This window comes from Rana temporaria, chromosome 1 (genome assembly GCF_905171775.1).
Source record: "Rana temporaria chromosome 1, aRanTem1.1, whole genome shotgun sequence".
Classification (NCBI taxonomy): domain Eukaryota; kingdom Metazoa; phylum Chordata; class Amphibia; order Anura; family Ranidae; genus Rana; species Rana temporaria.
Window position 1 is genome coordinate 399,310,652 of NC_053489.1, and position 21,763 is coordinate 399,332,414.

A 21,763-nucleotide genomic window follows, 5' to 3' on the forward strand; every position below is an offset into this window, starting at 1 on the left:
TAAAAGTAATTTTTTTTCCCGCCGCTAGGTGTCGCATCGTCGCTTTTCCCCGTCGTCTATGAAAATGAGGTAAGTATGGCGATTCCCGAACAGACGCGAGGTCGACGCAGTGAATTAACGTCGTTTGCGTAGCGTACCCGACGCGTAAGGTTGCCCCTGCTAATTAGCAGGGGCAACCAATGTTAACTATGGCAGTCGTTCCCGCGTCGAATTGAATCAAAATTACGTCGTTTGCGTAAGACGTCCGTGAATGGCGCTGGATGCCATTTACGTATACATCTAGGCAAATGACGTCGGGGCGACGTCATTTAGCGCAATGCACGTCGTGTAATTTACCCGACGGAGCATGCGCAGTACGCTCGGCGCGGGAGCGCGCCTAATTTAAATGGTGCCCGCCCCATTTGAATTGGGCGGGCTTGCGCCGAGCAATCTAACGATACACCGCCGCAAGTTTACAGGTAAGTGTTCTGAGAATCAGGATTTAAACCTGTAGACCTGCGGTGGTGAAACGTAGAGCTCATACATTACGCTGCCCAGGAGCAGCGCTAATGTATGAGAATCTGGGCCAAAGTCTTTTCCTCTCTCCTTGCTTTGAATGACACGTTATTTACATATCTAGCTTGGACATGTTTATCATATGTTATGTTTATCATAATATGAGGTGATCCACAGTTCATTGTATATTACCAGGATGTGTTATATGGGGGAGGGGTGGATTTCTCACTTTTTATACTGTGGATCACCTCATATTATGATAAACATAACATAACATATGATAAACATGTCCAAGCTAGATATGTAAATAACCTGTAAAAATTTTGGGGTTTACATCCACTTTAAGCCAACATTCCGTCGGAAAAGAATCCACGGTTTTGTTGTCGGAATGTCCGATCGCGTGTACGCAGCAATAGAGTCAGATGTAGGGCAATGAGGAGAAAAACATTCAAGTGTGAATGAAGGGTTAGAAAAGAAAAAAAGGTGAAATATAAATACTTAATACATCTACTTAAACTGTACAACTGTACAAAAAACATAAAATTGCGTGGGGCTTTCAATGTACGTTCTAGGGTATATTAACCTCCTGGGCGGTGTTCCCGAGTCTGACTCGGGGTGAGATTTTTGGGCTAGGATCGGTAACCCCGAGTCAGACTCGGGCTCGCCTCGCTGGATGTACAGGGAGTTTTACTTACCTTGTCCCTGGATCCAGCGATGCCACCGCGCTGTGTGAGCGAGCAGGACCTCGCTCGATTTACACAGTGCCTCCGTGTGACGCCGATCTCCGTTCCCTGCGACGTTACGACGCACGGGGACGGAGAACGGCGCCAAATTCAAAAAAGTAAACAAACACTATACATACAGTATACTGTAATCTTACAGATTACAGTACTGTATGTAAAAAAAACACACCCCCCTTGTCCCTAGTGGTCTGTCCTGTGTCCTGCATGTCATTTTATATAATAAAAACGTTTCTTTCTCCCTGCAAACTGTAGATTGTCCATAGCAACCAAAAGTGTCCCTTTATGTCAAAAATAGTTTTAGATCAGCTAAAAAACAGCGATAATAAATTATAATCACTTGCAGAATTGTGCGATAGCGATTTGTGGGGAAATTCGTCATAAAAAAAAAAAAATAATGACAGCAACAATTCTGCAACTGAGCAAATTTCAGTGATTTTGATTTGATTACATTATTGAATAATTTTTATTATAATTATATTATTATTTGTTATAATTATTTATAATTATTTATTATATTATAATTTATAATTTTGTTTTTAAAAAAATGTCATACCCAGGATGCCTATTAGAATCTTGTTTGGTCAGATTTAAGTGAGTTATTTCTAAAAATGACAGACCTACAATATAAAACGCCAAATTTCCTTGCAAATAATGGTACCGCTTTCAGCATGTTTTTTCTGAAAGAATCATACCGCCAGGGAGGTTAAACACCAACTCATAAAGTATAAAAAAATTCTTAAAGTTTTATTACTTACATCCTAAAACCTTAAAACAGACCTATATGGCCATTGCATGTGTGAATATGTTTTTAACATATATGTGTTAACTATTTTGATATGTAATAAAACTTTAAATATTTTTTATACTTTATGAGTTGGTGTTTAATATACGGTACCCTAGAACGTACATTCAAAGTCCCACGCAATTTCATGGTTTTGTATAGTTGTAACTTATAGTTATGTATAATGGGGATTGTATCTTCTAGGGGTAGATTCAACTAAACAATCAGTCCCCACATCCCACAATGGTATTTTCTTAAAGATCAAGGGTGCCCTTTAAAACAGTTATTACAGTTTTATTTTGTATATCTCTGTATTGCTTGTTAGTTTTATGTTTTGTGTAAAATGCCTCAGAATATAGAACTAGGTAGAAGGTCAGTGACATAACTGTCTGGAAATGGCCTAAACAAAAAGTATAGCTCTTATTCATGCCTAAAATAATTGTCTATAAAGTAAAAAAAAAAAATGTTCTGCATATTTACCTGTCTGCAGTTATACGTGTAACTGCTGACAGTCTGGTTATGTTAGTTTTTTTTCTTTTGCAGTGTAATTATGTTATGTTATGTTATGGTGAGACTATTGTTTTTCTATTATTCTGAATAAGCTTGAGCATAGGTTTTGTGACTGAAGCCTCGTACACACGCACGTTTTTTTTCGGCAAGAAAACTGCTGGCAGAGCTTTCTTGCCAAGTAAACCGTGTGTGTGTACGAGGCTTTGAGATTTCTCTTTGAGAAAACTGCCCAGAATCTAGACGAGAAAAATAGAGAACCTGCTCTCTATTTTCTCATCGTGATTCTCGGCAGTGTTTTCCTGCTGAGAAACCCGAGCGTCTGTATACTTACCTGCCACCGTGGAAACTCGCACATGCTCGAAATGACTTTGACGCATGCGCGGTAGCTCCCAAGGCATAGGTAAGGTGAAGCAAGATGGCGGCGATGGCATCGAATGTGACGAGCGCATGCTCGTCTTGGTTGATGTCGTCACCGCGTTTGTGTCATTCAAAAGAACGGCGGTTCTTTTGAATCGTACGTCTGTACACTCGGCCGGCAAGAAAATCTTGCCAGGAATCTTGTCAGGAAAAACAATGTTTTTTTCCTGACGAGAATCCCGGCCGTGTGTACAGGGCTATACTCTACTGCTTATGAGTGTACAGTAGGGAGACCAGACATCCCCAGTTTCAGGGGACAGTCCCCTGATTAACCTCTTGCCGACCGCGCTATAGCAAAAATACTGCTACAGCGCGGTCGAGTTACTGTGACAGGACGTCCCTGGGACGTCCTCGTGCACTTCCGCGTTTGCGCGTCCCCTGGGGCGCGCTCGCGGAAGTGTCCGTGCTCGCCGGGTCTAGAAGACCCGGCGCATCACGGATCACGGTAAATTGCCGCTGATAGCGGCCGTTTACCACGTGATCGCTCCGTCAAATGACGGAGCGATCACTTGTAAACAAACCGGCGTCATTTGATGACGCCGGTTCCTCCCTCCCCTCTCTGTACCGTTCGGTACAGTGCGAGAGGAGAGGGGGGGGGAGCGCGGGGTGTCAGCAGTGCTGTGGCTGGACAACTGCAGTCACAGATCCATCCCAGCTCAGCTATCCCTGCGCAATACTCTGCAAATACCCCATACTCTGGCAATACTACCCCATACTCTGGCAATACTACCCCATACTCTGGCAATACTACCCCATACTCTGGCAACACTACCCCATACTCTGGCAACACTACCCCATACTCTGGCAACACTACCCCATACTCTGGCAACACTACCCCATACTCTGGCAATACTACCCCATACTCTGGCAATACTACCCCATACTCTGGCAATACTACCCCATACTCTGGCAACACTACCCCATACTCTGGCAACACTACCCCATACTCTGGCAATACTACCCCATACTCTGGCAATACCTCGATACTCTGCAATACCCCAATACCCTGCGCAATACTCTGCAATACCCCAATACTCTGCAATACCCCAATACCCTGCGCGATACTCCGCAATACCCCAATACTCCGCAATACCCCAATACTCCGCAATACCCCAATACTCAGCAATACCCCAATACTCCGCAATACTCTCCAATACCCCAATACTCTGCAATACCCCAATACCCTGCGCGATACTCCGCAATACCCCAATACTCCGCAATACCCCAATACTCCGCAATACCCCAATACCCTGCGCGATACTCCGCAATACCCCAATACTCCGCAATACCCCAATACTCCGCATATATAATGTTTTGGGGTTCTATGTAATTGTAAGAATTGGTCTGGGTGTTCCAGAACGCCTGATGGCGCTCCCTGCATGTTGGGCCTCTCTATGTGGCCACGCCGTGTAAAAGTCGCACACATGGGGTATCGCCATACTCGGGAGGAATAGCAGAATGTGTTTTGGGGTGTAATTCGTGGTAAGCATATGCTGTGTGTGAGAAATAACCTGCGAATATGACAGAAACAAGTTTTTTTTTTTTTTTTTTACAGAATTTTCTGTCGTTTTTCTTTTATAGCGCAAAAAATAAAAAACCCATAGGTGATCAAATACCACCAAAAGAAAGCTCTATTTGTGTGAAAAAAAGGACAAAAAATTCAAATGGGTACAATGTTGCATGACTGAGTTATTGTCATTCAAATTGTGAGAGCACCGAAAGCTGAAAATTGGTCTGGTTAGGAAGGGGGTTTAAGTGCCCAGTGGTCAAGAGGTTAAGGGCACAGTCCCCGGATCAAGTCTGTCCGTGATTTTGTCCCCAGATTGGATTTAATAGGGGGCAGGGGCAATTTCAAAGACAATTAGTGCAGAATTAAAATAAAAAAATTAGAATTACACACCCCCGCTCCGCCGTGCCTACTAGCATAGGTGGGTTGTATTTTTCCCATTATCTGTGCCCCTTTCTGATGATAATGTGCTGGTCAGAGCGGAGGGAATATTTCTTCAGTTTTCAGCTGCATGAGCATTCAGCTTCGCTTGCATGTTCTTCTGCCTTGGCTCAAATCCTAGTCAGCCGCCTGCCTAACTCCTTGCCTTCCCTGGCGGAGTGATTTTCCTCCGCTCCCCATCCAGTAGTAGCCGGGGCCCAGAGAGTAAGGCCTCGTACACACGACCGAACATGTTCGCTGAAACTGGTCCGCGGACCAGTTTCCGCTCACATGTTTCCAGCGGACATTTGTCTAGCCGACCGTTTTCCGGCGGACAAAAATTTCTTAGCATGCTAAGAAACTTGTCCGCTGGAACGATGTCCGCCGGACATGTCCGATGGTCAGTATGACCGATCAGACATGTCCGCTGGCCCGAGAACCCACGCATGACGTCGAAGTGATTCGACGCATGCGTGGAAGCATTTAACTTCCGGGTTCGCGCACGTCGCCGCGTCATCGTCGCTGTCACGTCGCCTTCACGTCGTCGTCACGTCACCGCGTATTCTGTCCGCGCGGATTTTGGTTTGATGGTGTGTACAACCATCAGACCAAAATCTCCGAGCGGACATGTCCGATGAAAACGGTTTGCTGACCGTTTTCATCGGACATGTCCCGTCGTGTGTACGAGACCTAAGACTTGAGAGGCTGTGAGGCGGGTGGCGATGGGCAGAGAGTCGCTGATTGTTGCCATTACTAGTAAAGAAAAAATATGTCCCCGGATTTCATTTTAAAAATCTGGTCACCATAGTGTACAGGAAAAGATTTCGAAACAATATTTTGAAAAGCAGTACTTAGATCATTTTATCACATCCCTAAAGTACATAAATATGTTATAAAGTATGATTATTCAGATGCCTTTTATCTCTTCTGTATGTGTTTATTTTAAGGTAGGTTTGAAATGTGTTTTACCAAAATTGGTGCTCATTTTATTCTGTTTTGGAAAATGCAATAAAAACGATTAAAATAGAAATGTGTTTTAATAAATTGTACATTATAATAACCTGTCTTCTATTTTCTTGAAAATACCTATTTTGTCTTATAGTATTGAAAAAGTGTTACTTTCCAAAATTTGTGCTAAAGATTAAAAAAATAAGTATAATGTAAAAAAATCTAGACATAAATACGTGTATGTACCCACCTGAAGAATTCCTATAAAATGTGAAAAAAAGTTAAACATTAAACACAACAGTATAGTTTGTACAATTAGCTTTTGTTCATGCCACTTGGTGGCATGGCATCACTTCTCTTTAAAAAGGGCAGCTGATTACACTGTACAAATAAAAGTCTTATCTGTGGCATGTGTTCATTTGTCAGCGTTGTCGGTGTTGTCAGAAAGTTAAAAATGGAAACCAAATCTTTTCTTCTCTCCTTTATAGCAAAATCAATCCCAAATAAGGTGATTGGGTTAGGGCTGTGGATTTGGTAGTTGAACCAAGTCCAAGTCTCTGCTTGGAAAGGATGCAAGTGAAAGTCTTGTGCTGTCTCAGGGGACTAAAGCATCCAATGATATTCTTTGTAAGTTTAAAGCTGCCTGTCGAGTATTCTCCTTCAGTTGTGCTCTGCTCAGTTGAGAGAACCTTCTCCTGCATCAGGTCCTCCTTGTTTCAGTACTGAGGCCAGCCTTGCTAACTAGCCAACCAGGATGGAAGCAATTAAGAAGAAGATGCAGATGCTGAAGCTGGATAAGGAGAATGCCATAGACAGAGCAGAGCAAGCTGAAGCAGATAAAAAGGCAGCTGAGGACAAGTGCAAACAGGTAATAGATAACCACTGACAGCAGATATGTTTATCAACAGCTGTTGTAATACTTTAAAAATCTTGTAAGCCTATCAAAATGTACAAGTCAATCATCAATTGACTTGTTTGTATAAGATTATAAAGTTTAAGGCTTAGCGGTAGCGTTTGTGCACGTTTTTGTGCGTTTTTGAGCGTTTTTACAGCTCTAACACTGGAGCTTCAGAACGCACTGGTCCTGTTTTTTTTTTTGCAGCTTAAAAACGGCTCAGCCATCTACAGCTCAAAAACGTCATGGTGGGCATGAGGCCATAGACTAAAATGGAGAGCTGTTTTTAAGCTGAAAAAACGCTCAGAAAAGTCCAAACGTCCAAAAACGTCCATGGAAATGAAGCCTTAGGGTCACTGAGCTTACCAATGTTAACATGGACAATTAGAATGAGATTTTGCATGTTGAGCGGAGTCAGGTGTAGAGAATTGAGCAGGGCTTACATGGGGGCTCATGTTTATGTTTTGTTTTTTTTTCTTCACCCCCTTAATGCCACAGACCTGAACATTTTGTTGTTCTCTACCAGCTTACCAAACTCTATTAATTGATCTGACCTGATCACATATCTAAAGTATGGCGCTGAAAAAAAGCTGACCATAGTCAACCACCAAGCAAGGTGTTTAGTATAAATGTGGAAAGACATTTTTTATTAGAATGTTACCTTATTATAAGGTATTATAAGCATTTGTACCTTATTATAAGGTATTATAAGCATTTGTACCTTATTATAAGGTATTATAAGCATGTGTACCTTATTATAAGGTATTATAAGCATGTGTACCTTATTATAAGGTATTATAAGCATTTGTACCTTATTATAAGGTAGGGGTGTAACGGATCGTCACCGATCCGTGATCCGAACGGGCCACCCCGTTCGGATCGGCACACCCCGCGATCCGCGGAGCGCTCCGGAGCCTAGGCCTAGGAAAGTCCCCGGCTTCGGCCTAGCTCCGGAGCGGCGGCCAGTCTGCTTGCCAGAGCCCAGCGTGACACGCCTCCCCGGGGAGGCGTGTCACGCTGTGCACTGGGCTCTAGCAAGCTGAATGGGAATGTTAGCAGTGAAGCACTGGTGTGAGAGGAGGGGGGGGGAAGGGGGAAAAAAAGAGCACAATAGCAATTCACAGGGGTGGATTAAAGAGGAAGCAGGTGAGGCTGTTTGGGACTTAAAGTACAATCTTGATGTTTTTACAGCAAAAAAAAAAATATATATATATATATATATATATATATATATATATATATATATATATATATATATATATATATATATATATATAGCTGTAAAAACATCAAGATTGTACTTTAAGTCCCAAACAGCCTCACCTGCTTCCTCTTTAATCCACCCCTGTGAATTGCTATTGTGCTCTTTTTTTCGGATCAGCAAAAAAAAAAAAAAAAAAAGGTTCCTTTTTTTAATTGGTCCAAAAAAAAAAATATATTATTTTATTATATATATATATATTTATATATATATATATATATATATATATATATATAATAAAATAATATATTTTTTTTTTTGGACCAATGAAAAAACGGACCCTTTTTTTTTTTTTTGCTGATCCGAAAATGATCCGATCCGTGACTCCTGATCCGAGGATCGATCCGATCCGTGAGTTTTTTGATCCGTTGCACCCCTATTATAAGGTATTATAAGCATTTGTACCTTATTATAAGGTATTATAAGCATGTGTACCTTATTATAAGCATGTGTACCTTATTATAAGGTATTATAAGCATGTGTACCTTATTATAAGGTATTATAAGCATGTGTACCTTATTATAAGGTATTATAAGCATTTGTACCTTATTATAAGGTATTATAAGCATTTGTACCTTATTATAAGGTATTATAAGCATGTGTACCTTATTATAAGCATGTGTACCTTATTATAAGGTATTATAAGCATGTGTACCTTATTATAAGGTATTATAAGCATGTGTACCTTATTATAAGGTATTATAAGCATTTGTACCTTATTATAAGGTATTATAAGCATTTGTACCTTATTATAAGGTATTATAAGCATTTGTACCTTATTATAAGGTATTATAAGCATTTGTACCTTATTTTACGTTTTTTTTTTTTTAATACTGATTCTGTATAGTAACAACTTTAAAAAAAAAAAATATTACATTCTCACCCTGTAAAATGACCTAATTGCTTCTAATTGTCCAACTTTTTCTTATTACAATCTCCTGATATCAAGTTCATGGTCTGGGACTAGGTGCATTGTAAAATGTCCAAATGCCCAGCAAAACCTATTGTACCTTCTGAAATGGCTCTTGTTGAGGGTTGTAGTGTATGCAGAGAATGCAAGGTGCAAAGATTTTACCAGGTAACCCATTTCACGAAGGTTTGAGAAAACAGCCGATAACATGGGCGCCGTAAATGAAAGAGAAATAGGTTTTTATCATATTATCAATAATTAGGTGACCAGTGATTATAAAATCATGCCTAATAAATATAGTCATTATACAGCAAATAACATATGCGGAATTCACGTAAAGGCTTTACAACAAAACACTTTTAGAGGCACTTTGTCTATGCTTTGGAGGTCGATTTTTTTTTTTAAAGAAAACATTACAAATACCTTTAGCATTTTTCCTGTAATATTCCTGACATTCCATCCTGAATTAGAGGATTATTAGCGCTCCCCTCAAGTGCTGCTGGGAAGAAAGTGTGCCGTGACAGTAATATTACAGAAAGGCAACCTTTTTCTTTGGACTTTAAAGAAAAGATCCTACATATGTAGATTTTATATATACATATATGCTGCTTAGAAAGTGTGTAACAAGACACTTCTTCATGCCGAATGAATGTCTGGACTTTGCTGCACATAAAAAGTAAAGTAGCAGCGCGTTGGAATTTCATTTTAACCCTTTTCTGCCCATTAGTTATTTTTCCGAAATTTCCTGGGTCTACCCATGCATAGCAAGTGATCCTGCTTACTTTTTTTTTGTCTGATTGTAGATTACATTATTTAGTTTATGCCTATTTGACAGTGAAATAGCAAATTCCCTTCCTTATTTGGTATGAAAGCTCAGGCAAGAGCTAAATGTTGATTCTAGGCCAAGTGCTCAAATCTTTGCAATGTGATCCAACCAACTGAAGGAATTCCATAATAAAACAAGGGATGTGGTGGATTGATTTTACTGCTGCACAGATGTGCCCGTTTCTGAATATGAGGATGATAGACAACCCATGATATCTTTTAGCCACTATGGGCTAGATTCACATAGATCAGCGAATCTTTAGATCCGTGTGACCTATGTGATTTAAGATCCGCCGCCGCAAGTTTGAGAGGCAAGTGGGTAATTCACAAAACACTTACCTCCAAACTTGCGGCGGCGGACTGTAAATCCCCCGGCGGAATTCAAATTCCACGGCTAGGGGGAGTGTACTATTTAAATCAGGCGCGTCCCCGCGACGATTTAAATGCGCATGCGCCGTCCGCGAATTTTTCCCGGCGTGCATTGCTCTCAATGACGTCGCTAGGACGTCATTGGTTTCGGCGTGAGCGTAACTTGCGTCCAGCGCGTTTGAGAATCGGCGTACGCAAACGACGTAAAAAAACAAAAGTCGACGCGGGAACGACGGCCATACTTAACATTGGCTGCGCCTCATAGAAGCAGGGGTAAGTATATGCCGGGAAAACGATTACGTAAACGTCGTAACAACACTGCGTTAGGCCCGCGTACGTTCGTGAATTGGCGTATCTCGCTGATTTACATATTTCTCAGCGTAAATCAGCGAGAACGCCCCCAGCGGCCATTTTAAAATTGCAGTTAAGATCCGACGGTGTAACACAGTTACACCTGTCGGATCTTATGCCGTGTACACACCAACTTTATGTGATGAAAAAAAACGACATTTTCTGTGAAGTAAAAAACGACGTTTTTGAAACTTCAATTTTCAAAAACGAAGTTGCCTACACACCATCGTTTTTTCACAATGCTCTAGCAAAGCGAGGTTACGTTCACCACTTTTTTCCATTGAAGCTCGCTTCATAACTAGCTTCTGGGCATGCGCGGGTTAAAAACCGTCGTTTTAAACGTCGTTTTTTGCTACACACGGTCAATTTCTGTGAAACAAAAAATGACGTTTTGAAAAACGACACAAAAAATTGAAGCATGCTTCAATTTTTTTTTGTCGTTTTTCACAAGACATAAAGCAACGTTTTCCCCCACACACAGTCATTTAAATTGATGTTTTTAAAAATGTTGTTTTTTTTCATCACATAAAGTGATGGTGTGTACGCGGCATTAGGCATATCTATGCGTAACTGATTCTATGAATCAGTCGCATAGATACGACCGGCCTAAGTCAGAGATACGACGGTGTATCAGGAGATACACCGTCGTATCTCTATGTGAATCTGGCCCAAAATGTCTGTGCCAGGCTTAGGCTTTAAAAACCTTTATTTAGATTGAAAACAGAGTTATTAATCTTTTGTAATAAAACTAAATCAGAAAAAGGGGAAATATAATGCATTCTTTTCTGTTCTAGCCCTGATTATATTTTCTTTTTAGTGCTTTGTGTTACTACAGAAATTACAAAACATTGTAATTTTCTCAATGCTTAACAATTTATTCAACACAAGTTTGGGCTCCATTCGCATCTGTGAGCAGATCCCATGCTGAATTGGACCTGAACAGAACGTATGCCCAGTAAATTTTTATCAGTGCCCATTCAATCTATCTCAGGCTGACATGGGGAACCTGAGACAGCTCTATGGGCAGCTGGATGTAAACGGACTCCGCTGTCCATTTACATCAGGCTACCGCCGATCCGTCACATAGGTCCACAAAAGTGAAAAAGGATGCAATCCTTTTTTCAATTTTTTGTTTCTGGACCTGGACAGACTTGGAGGCAGGCGGGTGTAAACAGACACAAGTCCATTTACTGTACATTCTCCTGTCTATAGGGCTGCATGGAGCTTCTGTTTAAGTCTGCCTGAGAAACCAACAGGTGGACCTGATCGGAATGTGAAAGGACCCTTACAATACTTAATTGACTTATTAAAGGGAAGTGATGAGGGGGTTGTACCTTCTAAATTAGTTCCTATTCTATAAGTAGACGTTTCTAAAGCTGGCCATACATGGGTCAGTTTTTTAACCAATTCCCCCATCCACACATTCGAGGTGAATGCAGAAACATTCTGTGTTATTTTATTCTGGTCGTGGGATTCCCCCTCGGTCAGAATACACTGATCAGCACTGCAGCCCATTGACTGGATGTGCTGATTGAAGCAGAATTTTCCAACAAGCCCATTGATAAGATATCAATCGTTAGATTGAGTTCTCATGAACAGGAAAGGCCATAGGTGGATCAAAATGTGTCTTGTCCCTGATGAATGAGGTGAATTTCAATCCATCTATGGCCAGCTTAAGTGATTGCTTATCTCTTTTGATTTACTTTTTTCTGGAATCTTCAAACCCAGGGTTATCCTGCCATTATCACAGGTTCTGATGCCGCGTACACACGATAATTTTTCAGCATGAAAGAAAACGTCGTTTTTCAGCATGTCTAAAAAACGACGTTTTCCCAACTTCATCATTAAAATGACGTTGCCTACACACCATCGTTTTAAAAAAATGATCTATCAAAGCGCGGTGACATACAACATGTACGACGGCACTTTAAAGGGGAATTTCCATTCGCCTTTGGGCTGCTTTAACTGATTCCGTGTTAGTTAAAGACGATTTACGCTTTTTTGTCTGTTACAGCGTGATGAATGTGCTTACTCCATTACGAATGGTAGTTTTACCAGAACGAGCGCTCCCGTCTCATATCTTGCTTCTGAGCATGCGCAGGTTTTTTTTTACGTTGTTTTAGCCCACACACGATCATTTCTTACAACCCGAAAAACGACATTTTTTAAAACGACGTTAAAAAATGCAGCATGTTCGAAAAAAATTTTTTTAGTTTTTCAGAAACTGAAAAACGATGTGCAGCCCACACACGATCATTTTAAATGACGTTTTTTAAAAACGACGTTTTTTTTCATGCTGAAAAATGATCGTGTGTATGCGGCATTAGACCCCTTTCACTCTGAGGCAGGAGTTTTAGCGCTAGAAATTGCACATGTAAAGCACCCGAAAACTGCCTCCCATTCCGTCCGAATGTGAAAGCCTGAGTGCTTTCCCACTGGGGCAGTGCGCTTGCGGGACATTAGAAAAAGTCCTGCAAGCAGCATCTTTGGGACTGTTTGGGAGCACTCCCAAAACCCAATGAATGGGCAGTGCTTCCGAAGCGTCTGAAAAGCACTGGAAGCGCTGCAACACAGGTGCCTTTAACCCCTTCTCTGGCTGCTAGCAGGGGTTAAAAGCGCCCCGCTAGCGGGCGAAAAGCGCCGCTTAAACAGTGCTAAAGCGCCACTAGTGTGAAAGTGGGTCTTAAGGTAGCTACAATCTGGATAGAGGAGCAACCAAGACACCCTTGGTCAGCAGCATTATCAATCTGGGGAGGATAAAGGCCCCCTTCACTGTTAAATAGTTTCTCTCAACCCTCTAACAACAACTGTTGTTGGAGAGCCTGGTCTGTTAAAGGAAGTTCAAAAATAAGAGACTTATGCCCCTTACACACGATCAGAAATTCTGCCAGCAAAAGTCCGATGTAAGCTTTTGAACGGAAATTCCGACCGTGTGTATGCTCCATCGGACTTGTGCTGTCGGAATTTCCACCAGCAAAAGATTGAGAGCTGGTTCTCCAATTTTCCGACGGAAAAAAAATCCTATCAGAAAATCCGATCGTCTGTAGCAATTCCGACACATGCTCGGAAACTATTCGACGCATGCTCGAAAGCATTGAACTTCATTTTCTCTGCTCGTCGTAGTACGTCACCGCGTAATTGACGGACGAAAGTTCAGAGAACTTTTTTGTGACCGTGTGTATTCAAGCCAAGCTTGAGCGGAATTCTGTTGGAAAAACCATCCAAGGTTTTTCCGATGGAAAATTTGGTCGTGTGTACGGGGCATTACTGACAGGATCAATAAGTGAAACTAAAGTAAAAAGCCTAAAAAAGAAAACTGATGCAGACACCTCTTCTAAGAATTGCTATGCTGCAAAAAATTACATTTTTGTTTTTGGGTTTAGTAGCACAGAAAGTTGTACGAGGCTTGTCAGGAGAGTCATTTAGAAAGCCATGGAGCTTCTGGCAGGTAGAGCTTATCTAAGTATGAGAACAAGCAATTGCATATGCCTAGTGTAAGTAGTACCACCAAGTACTGTTTGCCCCACAAGTTCTCCCTAAAGTAGAACTAGCATTAAAATCGACACTAAACATGAATCTGCAAGACTCGTGGCAGCATTACAGAATTATTTGGGGTAAGAAAAGTTTCTTCCTATGAATAGCTCCCTGCCCCGGCAATTAAGATCACACAGACTAGTTTCACATGAATACCGTGTAGTCAATTTTTTTTAAACAACTGTCACAAATAAACCAATAAGGCTGGCCATACATGTTTAATTCTCATGTACAAACTTCCCTTAGACCCCTTTCATACTGGGGCGGTTTCCAGGCCCTTTAGCACTGTAAATAGCCTCTGCTAAGCTCCTAAAAACCACCTTCGATTCATTCAAGTGTGACTTTCCACACTGGGGCGGTGTGCTTGCGGGACGTTTCTGAAACGTCCTGCAAGCAGCATCTTTGGGGTGGGTTGGAAGCGCTGTATTTAGCACTCCCAAAACGCCCTGCCAATTGGAATGAATGGCCAGCGCTCCGGAAGTGCTGCAACGCGGGAGTTTTTTACCCCTTCTTTGGGGTTAAAAGTGCCCCGCTAGCGGCTTAAAAGTGATGCTTAAAGAGGAAGTAAACCTTTGTAAAACAAAAACAAAAAACTTGCAAGACAAAGGCATAATGAGCATAGCATACTAGCTCATTATGTATAACTTACCTCAGATTGAAGCCCTCGCAGCGTCCACATCTCCCCCTCCAGCCGCCGACATGTCATCCCGAAGTTACTTCCGGGTATCGCGGCTCCGGCGCATGCGCGTGGGAGACGCCGGTAATGGCACGCAGACTGAAGCAACGGCACATAGGTGCCGTTTCTTCAGTTTGCCCCAGTGCGCATGTACCAATGACTTTGGCACATGCAGGGGACGGGGATATCTCCTAAACCGTGCAGGTTTAGGAGATATCCTGGGTAGCTACAGTTAAGCCTTACCTGTAGCATCAAGTTGTAAAAAAGGGGTTTACAACCACTTTAAACAGCGCTAAAGCGCTACTAAAACAAGCAGTGCTTTAGCGCCAATGTGGCCACAATGTGAAAGGGGTCTTAGGCCTCGTACACACGACCGAACATGTCTGCTGAAACTGGTCCGCGGACCAGTTTCCGCGGACATGTCCGACCGTGTGTACGGCCTAGCGGACCGGATTCCTGGGCTAGCGGACAGGTTTCCAGCGGACAAATGTTTCTTAGCATGCTAAGAAACATGTCCGCTGGAAGCCTGTCCGTCGGACATGTCCGATGGTTAGTACGACTCATCGGACATGTCCGCTGGGCCCAAAACCCTTGCATGCGTCGAAGTGATTCGACGCATGCGTGGAAGCATTGAACTTCCTGGGTCGCGCACGTCGCCGCATCATCGTCCCCGCCACGTCACCGCGTATTCTGTCCGCGGGGAATTTGGTCTGATGGTGTGTACACACATCAGACCAAAATCCCCCAGCAGACATGTCCGATGAAAACGGTCCGCGGACCGTTTTCATTGGACATGTCTGGTCGTGTGTACGAGGCCTCAGATTTACCAAAAACCATATAATATGAGGTCAAACCTAAACAACTTTTAATTGTATCCAGTTAGGCAGGTTCTTGCACTACATAATTTAAGGTAAATCTAAAGCAGGGTTTCTCAACTCCAGTCCTCAAGGCGCCCCAACAGGTCATGTTTTCAGGTTTACCATTATTTTGCACAGGTGATTTGATCAGTTTCACTGCCTTGTAATTACTACAGCTGTTTCATCTGAGGGAAATCCTGAAAACATGACCTTTTGGGGCGCCTTGAGGACTGGAGTTGAGAAACACTGATCTTAAGGGAAATTGTACAGGAAAATTGAACATGTATGGCCATACTAAGACTGCCCTAGGGTCATAAATAATTATATTTCAAAGGAGCCAGGTTTTTAATTCAGTGACACATGTTGATGTTGAAGTATGGATAGCAGGCATAGTTCTCCCCAGTAAAGAATCTCCCTCATTGCTGGGGATCACACTACAGCTGTGCTGAATGGTTAGCTAACTCTCTATGTGCAAGAGCGTCCAGCAAGTTAAGTCATCCAGCTAATTTTTACCTCACATAATCATGAGAACAATAGAAGGAATTAACTGAGCACAAAGCAGAATCGGAATAGCATTGTGCCCGAGCCTTAGATAGATTTAGTGACATTAAAAAGTGAGATCACTCCCGCTTTTAATATATAATGGATTAGTAATTGTGTATGCATTGGGGTGAACTGGATTTAGCAGTTGTTCAGTCTAAAGAGTAATTCCATTTAAGTGTAGAAATATGTTTAGACTATACATTACGGGACTGAATATAGCGAAAGAATGATCTCTTGTACCCTATATTATGGATTTAAGCCCCACATCTTTGGAGCTGCTATTTATATGACAAACAATGAGGCACTACAGATGTCAAACAAATGAACAGTTATATTATTATTATTATTATTATTATTATTATTATTTTATTTTACTAATGTATAGTGTTTAGTGTAGAGGTCATGTTAGATGTTAAGTCATCCAGCTATTTTTTTGTTTGTTTGTTTACAAAAAGCTTTATTTGGAAGACAGGAAAATGACATCCAGCTAATTTTTTTTTTATTGTTTACAAAAAGCTTTATTTGGAAGACAGGAAAATGACATCCAGCTAATTTTTTTTTTAATTGTTTACAAAAAGCTTTATTTGGAAGACCGGAAAATGACATCCAGCTAATTTTTTACAAGTCAGCAGAAGCAGAAACATTTGTAAAGCTGGGTACACATTATACAATTTGTATTGTTCAATTTCCTTTAGATTTACCGTCAACTATGTAGGGCCTGCCTGACTGCATACAATTTGAAAGTGTTTAGGTTTGACCCCCATATTATATGGTTTTGGTAAATCTAAATGAAAGCTGTATAAGAAAATTGTATGATGTATGGCCAGCCAGCTTGACATTCACACCGCAATGAGGATTGTCATCACTGGTCTGCATCCACCACGTTCAAATTGATTCAGTTAAATTAAAAGGTTTGATGTTTGCGTGTGTTAAAAAACACGATTTGCCGTTATAAAGCCTCATACACACGATCGTAAAAAAAAATCCAAAGTGCAAACAAGCATGCTCAGAAGCAATGCTCACCATAACACAACATTAGCAGAAGTTGCCCAAAGGGTGGCGCTAAAGAGCTGAAAAAAACACATAGTTTTGTGTTTGTTGGCTGACAATTCTTTGCCGTTTGTATGCAAGACAAGTTCATGGCCAACACCCTTCCGACAAATGTCCTACGCTTTGTCCGATGGAAATCCGATCGTGTGTACGAGGCTTTCGAGTATTGGGTCTCCTGCCTTTACACCCACATGAACTTTAATGGCCTCCCAGTCTTAGTCCGTAGGGTCCAATACTGAGTTGGCCCACCCTTTGCAGATATAACAGCTTCAACTCTTCTGGGAAGGCTGTTCACAAGGTTTAGGAGTGTGTCTATGGGAATGTTTGACCATTCTTCCAGAAACGCATTTGTGAGGTTGTGGACGAGAAGGCCTGGCTCACAGTCTCCGCATGAATTCATTCCAATGGTGTTCTATTGGGTTAAGGTCAGCACTCTGTGCGGGCCAGTCAAGTTCCTCCACCCCAAACTCGTTCATCCATGTCTTTATGGACCTTGCTTTGTGCACTGGTGCACAGTCATGTTGGAACAGGAAGGGGGGCACCCACAAACTGTTCCCACAAAGTTGGGAGCATGAAATTGTCCAAAATGTCTTGGTATTCTGTCGCCTTAAGAGTTCCCTTCACTGGAACTAAGGGGCCAAGCCCAACCTCTGAAAAACATCCCCAAACCCTAATCCCCCCTTGACCAAATGATTTGGACCAGTGCACAAAGCAAGGTCCATAAAGAGATGGATGAGCGAGTTTGGGGTGGAGGAACTTAACTGGCCTGCACAGAGTCCTGACATCAACACAACAGAACACCTTAGAGCTGAGACTGAGAGCCAGGCTTTTTTTTCCAACATCAGTGCCTGACCTCACAAATGCGCTTCTGGAAGACTGGTCAGACATTCCCATAGACACACTCCTAAACCTTGTGGACAGCCTTCCCAGAAGAGTTGAATCTGTTATAGCTGTAAAGAGTGGGCCAACTCAATATTAAACCATTAAAGCTCATGTGCATGTAAAGGCAGGTTTCCCAATACTTTTGGTAATATCGTGTAAGTACAGGTATTGAGCATTGCGTACCAAATTAAGCGTACAGTAAAATTATATATAAACTATATTTGGGATTTCAACAATATAAAAGACATTAACTGCAGCGTTTTCCAAAAATCAGTGTATAGCCACAAATAACATTTATTCACCCCCAAATGCTGTAATTAAAGTTTTTAAAAAGGTGAATGTTTTTAATAAGGTCGGTCCATCTTGTCACATGGTGAGGCATTGGTCACATGGGGGCAGATTCACATACAATTGGACAGGCGCAGCATATCAGAGATACGCTACGCCGCCGTATCTTACCTGCCTTAAATTCGAATACAGGAAGAATTTGCGCCATAAGTTACGGCGACATAGTGTATTTCTGGTGGCGTATTTGAAATTGGGCGGGTTGGGGGCGGGTTTCATTTAAATGAAGCGTGTCCCCGCGCCGAATGAAATGCGCATGCGTCGTTCCTAAATTTCCCGCCGTGCATTGCGCTAAATGACGTCGCAACGACGTCATTTTTTTAAACTTAGACGTGACTTACCTCCATCCCTATTCACGGACGACTTATGCAAAAAAATTATAATTCAAATTTCGACGCGGAAACGACGGCCATACTTTAACATGGCAAGTCTATCTATACGCCACAAAATAGCAGCTTTAACTATACGCCGGAAAAAGCCGACTAGAGACGACGTAAGAGAATGCGACGACCGCGCGTAAGTTTGTGGATTGTCGGAAAAAGCTCATTTGCATACCCGACGCAGAAAACGACGCGAACTCCACCCAGCGGACGCCGAAGTATTGCATCTGCGATCCGAAGGCGTATGAAGCCGTACGCCTGTCGGATCGAACACAGATGCCGTCGTATCTTGGTTTGAGGATTCAAACTAAAGATACAACGCGGGTAATTTGAAAGTACGCCTGCGTATCAGTAGATACGCCGGCGTACTTGCTCTGTGAATCTGCCCCATGGTTTCTACATTTGCAGATAATCATGGGGGGTCCAGCACCAGGAAACTACCCCTGGATCCCCCAGTAGAAACTTCATCACCATTGCCTCGGTGTTGGTTGAGTGACAATACACTGGATATGTACAGCATTGGTTCTCAACCCCCAACAGGCCATGTTTTGGAAATTTCTCTTAGGCCCCTTTCAGACGTCCGCTCCGCCTGTCCGTTATTACAAGTACGTTAACGGACTTGTAATACATCACTATGGGATCGCGTCCGTTAGCGGATGGAGCATCCGCTAGCGCACGCGTCCGTCGGGATCCGGTTTTCGGACGGAAGAAAATTCTATTTTTCTTCCGTCCGGCGGAACGGAATGGATGCAGACGGACAGACGGTCCGTCTGCATCCGGTTCCCCATAGGGCAGAGCGGAGCTGAGACAGGGCGGTCCCTGCACTGTGTGTGGGGACCGCCCTATCCGCCGACAGCTCAGCGGGGATCCCCGCTGAGCCGACGGAGACACACGGAGCGGACCCAGAAACGGTCCGCTCCGTGTGAAAGAGCCCTTAGATAAAATAGCTGTCCAACATACCAAACCATTGACTCTGATTTAAAGCACCTGTCTAAGACAAAGGAAAACCTGAAAACATGGCCTGTTGGGGGTATTTGAGGACAGGGTTGAGAAGCACTGATGTACAGGATTCATATTATTAAATAAAAAGTACAATTATATTGGGAACACCTTGTGGCAAGCTTTCTAATACTGTAACTGTTGCTATTGATGCCAGGTGGAGGATGAGCTGGTGGCACTGCAGAAGAAGCTCAAGGGAACAGAAGATGAACTGGATAAATACTCTGAAGCACTGAAAGATGCCCAGGAGAAATTGGAACAAGCCGAGAAAAAGGCCACTGATGTAAGTGCAAATCATAATAGTAACAATTTTGTGTTACCAGAAAGATGTCACCTCTTCTTAGGTTAGGTGTGTATACACTCTCATAGATAGAGAACACATAAGAGAACATGTAGTGCCCCCTGCTGGAAGGTGTAAAGACCACAAGTCCTTGGGGCAATTTCAGGGAGCAAAAACATGGACATCTTGCTTTAAAAAATACATCCCTTTCATAAAATTTGGTATGGCTTTTTAATAAAAAGAAATCTATAAAAAAAAGAAACACAATATTCTATATATAATTGAACTCTTAATATTATCTACAAAAAAAAACACTATAAAAATGACTAAAGCCTCAAAGAAAACCAATAAGTGAGATGGAAAGAAAAATATTGACTTACTCTGTACAAAAATGTATTGCAAGCAAACTGATAAGTGGCTGTTATACATAGTAAAAGACCAACTTGTTACGTTCCCAGTCACACTCAGAGTATTCTGTACAGTGGAACCTTGGATTACGAGCATAATCCGTTCCAGAAGAATGCTTGTAATCCAAAGCACTCGCATATCAAAGCGAGTTTCCCCATGGAAGTCAATGGAAACGAAAATAATTCGTTCCACATTGACTTCTATGGCGTGCAATACCTCATATGGCCAGAGGTGGGGCGGGCACCAGAGAGACTCAGAGATCGTTCGGCTGCCCTCGGAAACACTCTGGAGCGGAGTATTTCCGAGTATTCGGCTCCGGCGCCCCCGCATCTCTGGCCAAATGCGGTACTGCTCACCGCAGAGGCTTGAATCCTGCTTGTTTTGTGAGACAACACTCGCATACCGAGTCAGGATTTAAAAAAAAATATTGCTCGAATTGTGAAATGCTCGTTAACCGCGTTACTCGCAATCAGAAATTCCACTGTAGTCTCTTCCAGGCTTAAGACCCATACACACAAACAGAAAATCATACAAAAAATATCGCTTTTGAAGCGTTTGTGCGATAATGTGATTGTTGGTATACAGATTTCATCCAAAATGATCTGAAGGCACAAACACAAAAAAAGTCTTAGCTGTTATGCAGTAAAAAAAGATAAAATGATTGCCATTATGCTATTTTGTACTGGTTTCTTGAAAAACGATTCCTGTTCTGCCCATTCATACTGCCATCCAGAGCTGAAGTTCTCCAAATGTCCACTAGAGGGCATGAACTGCATAGTTATAGGACAAAGTAGTAAAAGTGTGCCTAATGCCTTAAAACTGTTACATTCAAAGCAGCTAATACAAGCTTTTTTTCGTTTTCTTTCTTACAAAAATGTTTTACTATCCCGTGTACAAGTATTTTAATACGCAAGAAATAAAGTAGTGTACATTCATCTGTTCGTCTCTGTGATGTGACCTCAGACATATGGGAACAATTTAAGAACAATATAAGAAATTGCATATACTTGCAACTATAAATTTATATTTATATTGGCAATGTGACATATGGAGTTTGCGAATGTAATATTACATATTCTTATCTTGTATTAAAAGTTAGCTCACGGCATTCCAGGCTTCCATTTGCTGTGTTTTTATATTCATCTCTTTTTCATTGGAGTTTCATCTCCCAGTTGTTTGAAAGACACAGGGCCAGATTCTTAAACGAGATACGACGGCGTATCTCCAGATACGCCGTCGTATCTCTAAGTTGCGCCTGATTCTTAGAATCAGTTACACCTAGATTTTGCTTGGATCCGACAGGCGTAACTGTGTTACACCGTCGTATCGTAAATGCATATTTACGCTGGCCGCTAGGTGGCGCTTCCGTCGAATTCC

General features: G+C 42.0%; 1 protein-coding gene across 2 annotated transcripts in view; it reads left to right on the forward strand.

Annotated features, from left to right (window-relative positions):
- The first annotated feature begins 6,470 nt into the window (after positions 1-6,470).
- TPM4 (tropomyosin 4) overlaps positions 6,471-21,763 on the forward strand; it is a 122,167-nt gene continuing 106,874 nt past the window's right edge. Inside the window, exons 1-2 of one of the 2 annotated variants that reach the window (XM_040323047.1) lie at positions 6,471-6,689; positions 19,856-19,981. In XM_040323047.1, the coding sequence (XP_040178981.1) occupies positions 6,576-6,689; positions 19,856-19,981 (240 nt within the window). In that variant the 5' untranslated portion in view covers positions 6,471-6,575. The remainder of the gene's footprint in view (positions 6,690-19,855; positions 19,982-21,763) is intronic. The other variant, XM_040323037.1, reaches the window with a different exon arrangement.